At 44.1% G+C, this 3,723-nt stretch overlaps 1 protein-coding gene across 1 annotated transcript in view; it reads right to left on the reverse strand.

Annotated features, from left to right (window-relative positions):
* The window catches only part of LOC115145017 (ral guanine nucleotide dissociation stimulator-like 1), a 37,866-nt gene extending 35,367 nt beyond the window's left edge, over positions 1 to 2,499 (reverse strand). The window contains exons 1-2 of the mRNA XM_065002791.1: positions 2,436 to 2,499; positions 2,163 to 2,343 (exon numbers count right to left, since the gene is read on the reverse strand). Of these exons, the coding sequence (XP_064858863.1) occupies positions 2,163 to 2,343; positions 2,436 to 2,499 (245 nt within the window). The remainder of the gene's footprint in view (positions 1 to 2,162; positions 2,344 to 2,435) is intronic.
* Between the last annotated feature and the right edge of the window lie 1,224 nt (positions 2,500 to 3,723).

Raw genomic sequence — 3,723 nt, forward strand, 5'->3', positions numbered from 1 at the left:
CACCAAGCCAAAACTTTGGCAGTGATATATATATATATACATCTGGGAAATCCATCTCCTTGTGACAGGGGGAATGGAAGCTTGTTGTGTGCAATATTTCTAGTCTGTCTATCTATGTGTAACAAGGGTGACGTGTTACGCTCGACCTGCTCAGTTTTTCACCACAAAACACCAGAAAAATTGCAAAAAGAGTAAAACCAGTTCATCTGCTTTTACACAATGATTTGACTATTAGATGTTCAATGTTTATTTTCAAATAAATATTAAAAAAGGAATAGTTTTAAGTATTCCACGTATATCCTAAAAAAAAATATTTAAATATCAGTTTTAAATGTATTTTTTTCAGTTTGGGGATGTCGGATCTGTAAAATCCTCTTTGCTCTGAGATGTCTATAGATAGTAAGTTTTATTTTCTCTGCGAGTGTGCTGCTGCAGTCCTGTCCCCTTGATGTATAGTTTGATGGTTCCTCTCCCTCTGATTTCCTTTCCTATCCGTTTCTTTCTTCTCCTTTCATTTCCTATCCTGTCCGTTCCTTTCCTTTCATCTCTTGTCCAGTCCTGTCCTTTCCTCCCTGAGTTGTATGTCTCTAGCCCAGCTAGATCAGCCAGTCAGGTACGAGAACAGCAGGCACTGTGGAGTCCGGAGGCTGCAGGCAGGAAGTGGGAGATTTCCTGGAATGTGCCTTTTTCCCCACAGTGGAGCAAAAGCAGTGCTGTGCACCTCCTGTTTTTGTCCCGCTCCACTCCACGCTGCTGATCCCTGTCCTGGTTCTGTGGCAGAGAGACAGAGGGGAGGATGGGGAAGAGTGATTCCCCAAGAGGGAAGGCTGGAGGCCGGGTGTCCAGGGGTCAAGCCAGGGGGAGAGGTGACCCCTCTGTCCAGTCCCCCAGTCTGTGCTGTGTATTTAACGTATCAGATCTCAGGAAGAACAGTACCCCTCCTCCGGCCCCTCAGATAAACAAACTTCCTTTTCCACAGACTTGCTCTGGACTATAATATCTGTTGGCGCAGCAGTAGGATCTTAGTACTGTCAATCAAAATTATTTATCATCCCAATGCAGCTGACACAGTACAAACAGTCTCTTATTTAATCTGAACAGTGCAGCTGGGAAATTCCACTGTAACAGAGTGACACTGAGACTGATTTTTCACTTTAAAATGTATGTCAAACTAAAACCAATGATTTCAAATTTAAACAAACCATAAAACTCTGTGCACAAGGAATACTTTTAACAATTTCCACAGACAATTTTACAAAAACACATTTACTTGAAGAACAGTACAGATGTTAAGTTCGGTAACAGAATGACGGTTTGTGCTGTTTTTCTGTTAACATTCTCTTGACATACATTTTAAAGTGAAAAGAATTTAGTCTCAGTGTCACTCCGTTATCGTGGAAATTCCCAGCAGCAAACTGCGTCCATTGCACCATAGATCTTAGCCCTCTCTCTCTGCATCCCAAACCAACTCCTTGTGAAATGGAAGATGTGTCCTCATCGGTCCAGTTAATCTGAGCCGTGTCTGTCACCGGGGGCAAACTACCTGCCATCCACGACACCTACAGCACCCGATGTCACAGGAAGGCCAAAAAGATCATCAAGGACAACAACCACCCGAGCCACTGCCTGTTCACCCCGCTACCATCCAGAAGGTGAGGTCAGTACAGGTGCATCAAAGCTGGGACAGAGAGACTGAAAAACAGCTTCTACCTCAAGGCCATCAGACTGTTAAACAGCCATCACTAACACAGAGAGGCTGCTGCCTACATACAGGCTTAAAATCATTGGCCACTTTACTAAATGGATCACTAGTCACTTTAATAATGCTTGCATATCTTACATTACTCATATCATACTGTATTTTATACCATCTATTGCATCTTGCCTATGCCGCTCGGTCATTGCTCATCCATATATTTATATGTACATATTCTTATTCCATCCCTCTAGATTTGTGTGTATTAGGTAGTTGTTGTTGGATTATTTGTTAGATATTACTGCACTGTCGGAACTAGAAGCACAAAGCATTTCGCTACACTCGCATTAACATCTGCTAACCATGTGTATGTGACAAATAACATTTGATTTGATTCGATTTGAACTCCTTGTGAAATGGAAGATGTGTCCTCATTGGTCCAGTTGATCTGAGCCGTGTCTGTCACTTTGACAGAAGGAGTGTTGTGAGCAGAAGGATCACATCATTCCCCTCTGAGAGCAACACAACTGTCCCCAGGGGATAGCCAGGGGTCACAACTGTCCCCAGGGGAGAGCCAGGGGTCACAACTGTCCCCAGGGGAGAGCCAGGGGTCACAACTGTCCCCAGGGGAGAGCCAGGGGTCACAACTGTCCCCAGGGGAGGGCCAGGGGTCACAACTGTCCCCAGGGGAGGGCCAGGGGTCACATCCTTTCCCACTGCCTGTCGATGCTTCCCAGACCTGAGGATGGTGGGTCAGGCCAGCCTGGGAACTGGCCTCCAGACATGGTACACAGGGCTTCCATGGACCCCTGACCCTCCAGACAGGCAGCCTTTGGGCCCTGGCCCCACCTGCAGCCACCCTGAACTAGGCTGTTTGGGGACCAGTAACGTCATGGCTGACACCGACTGACACTCTGTGTGACGTTGTGTGTGATGCTGTGTGACGTGTGTTGCATGGGCCAGTGTATGAGAGTCAGAGGACATGGGCCACGGCATGACCAGCCTACTCTCCCACAGAGAGAAACCCCTCACAGGGCTCCCATTGTCCTCTAGCAGCCTAGTCCTATTAGTACAGTACATGGCTCACTCAGTGCATTGTGTGGCTGAAGTTATTACGAGAGACATACTACTATCGATCATCCTAATAGCGTCATAAAACTATCCAAATATTTGACCACCTACTTTCAATCTCTCCACTGACTCACACAAGTGGTTGACTACGTGTGCAAACACATACACAGTGTAACAGTTGTTCACTATTCTCCCACACATACACTATTCACAAACAATACACAGTAGTGACTGCATCGCCAGCCTTCCTTGCATTTTCTCACTCTCGTCAAACTAGGACAATCTGGCTTAAAGGTCCAATGCAGACATTTTCATCTCAATATCAAATCATTTCTGGGTAACAATTAATAACCTTATTGTGATTGTTTTCAATGAAAATGGTCAAAGAAACAAAAATAGCTTCTTAGCGAAGATACATTTCTAAAGCAAGAATTTTGCTAGGACTGTCTGGGGTAGGGAAAAAACTGAAAGCTAGCTGTTATTGGTTTTGAACTCCCTTTCTTATTTGCCTAGTTAAGGAAAGGTTAAATAACAACTAATGAACCTCCTGGGGATGTCACCAGGCAGGCCAAAACTCCATTCCATAAAAACAGGCTGAAATTTGAGGTTGATCGTTTCAAACAGCTATTACACTAAAAGGGCATTATCATCATTTTAACAATTTCACAGTATTATTCCAAACTCAGTGTGTAAATATATATAAAACACAGGCAATCACATTTTTTTTTTTACTTCGTTGGGCATTTAATCACAAGCATTTATGCGCAATTTCCATGAAAATCTCAGGAGTCGGTAAATTATTATTTTATGATTTTTCTGTATTTTGTCAGATTGTATCTAAAATGAAACATTTGAAGGAAAAAGGGGAATGAGGAGGGGTTATGGGGAGGACCGCGAGTGCAGTAGGCGGAGCTCAGCTAATCAACAGCGGGACGAAGGAAGAGGATGTGTTGAAA

The sequence above is a fragment of the Oncorhynchus nerka genome, linkage group LG17 (genome assembly GCF_034236695.1).
Source record: "Oncorhynchus nerka isolate Pitt River linkage group LG17, Oner_Uvic_2.0, whole genome shotgun sequence".
Lineage (NCBI taxonomy): Eukaryota > Metazoa > Chordata > Actinopteri > Salmoniformes > Salmonidae > Oncorhynchus > Oncorhynchus nerka.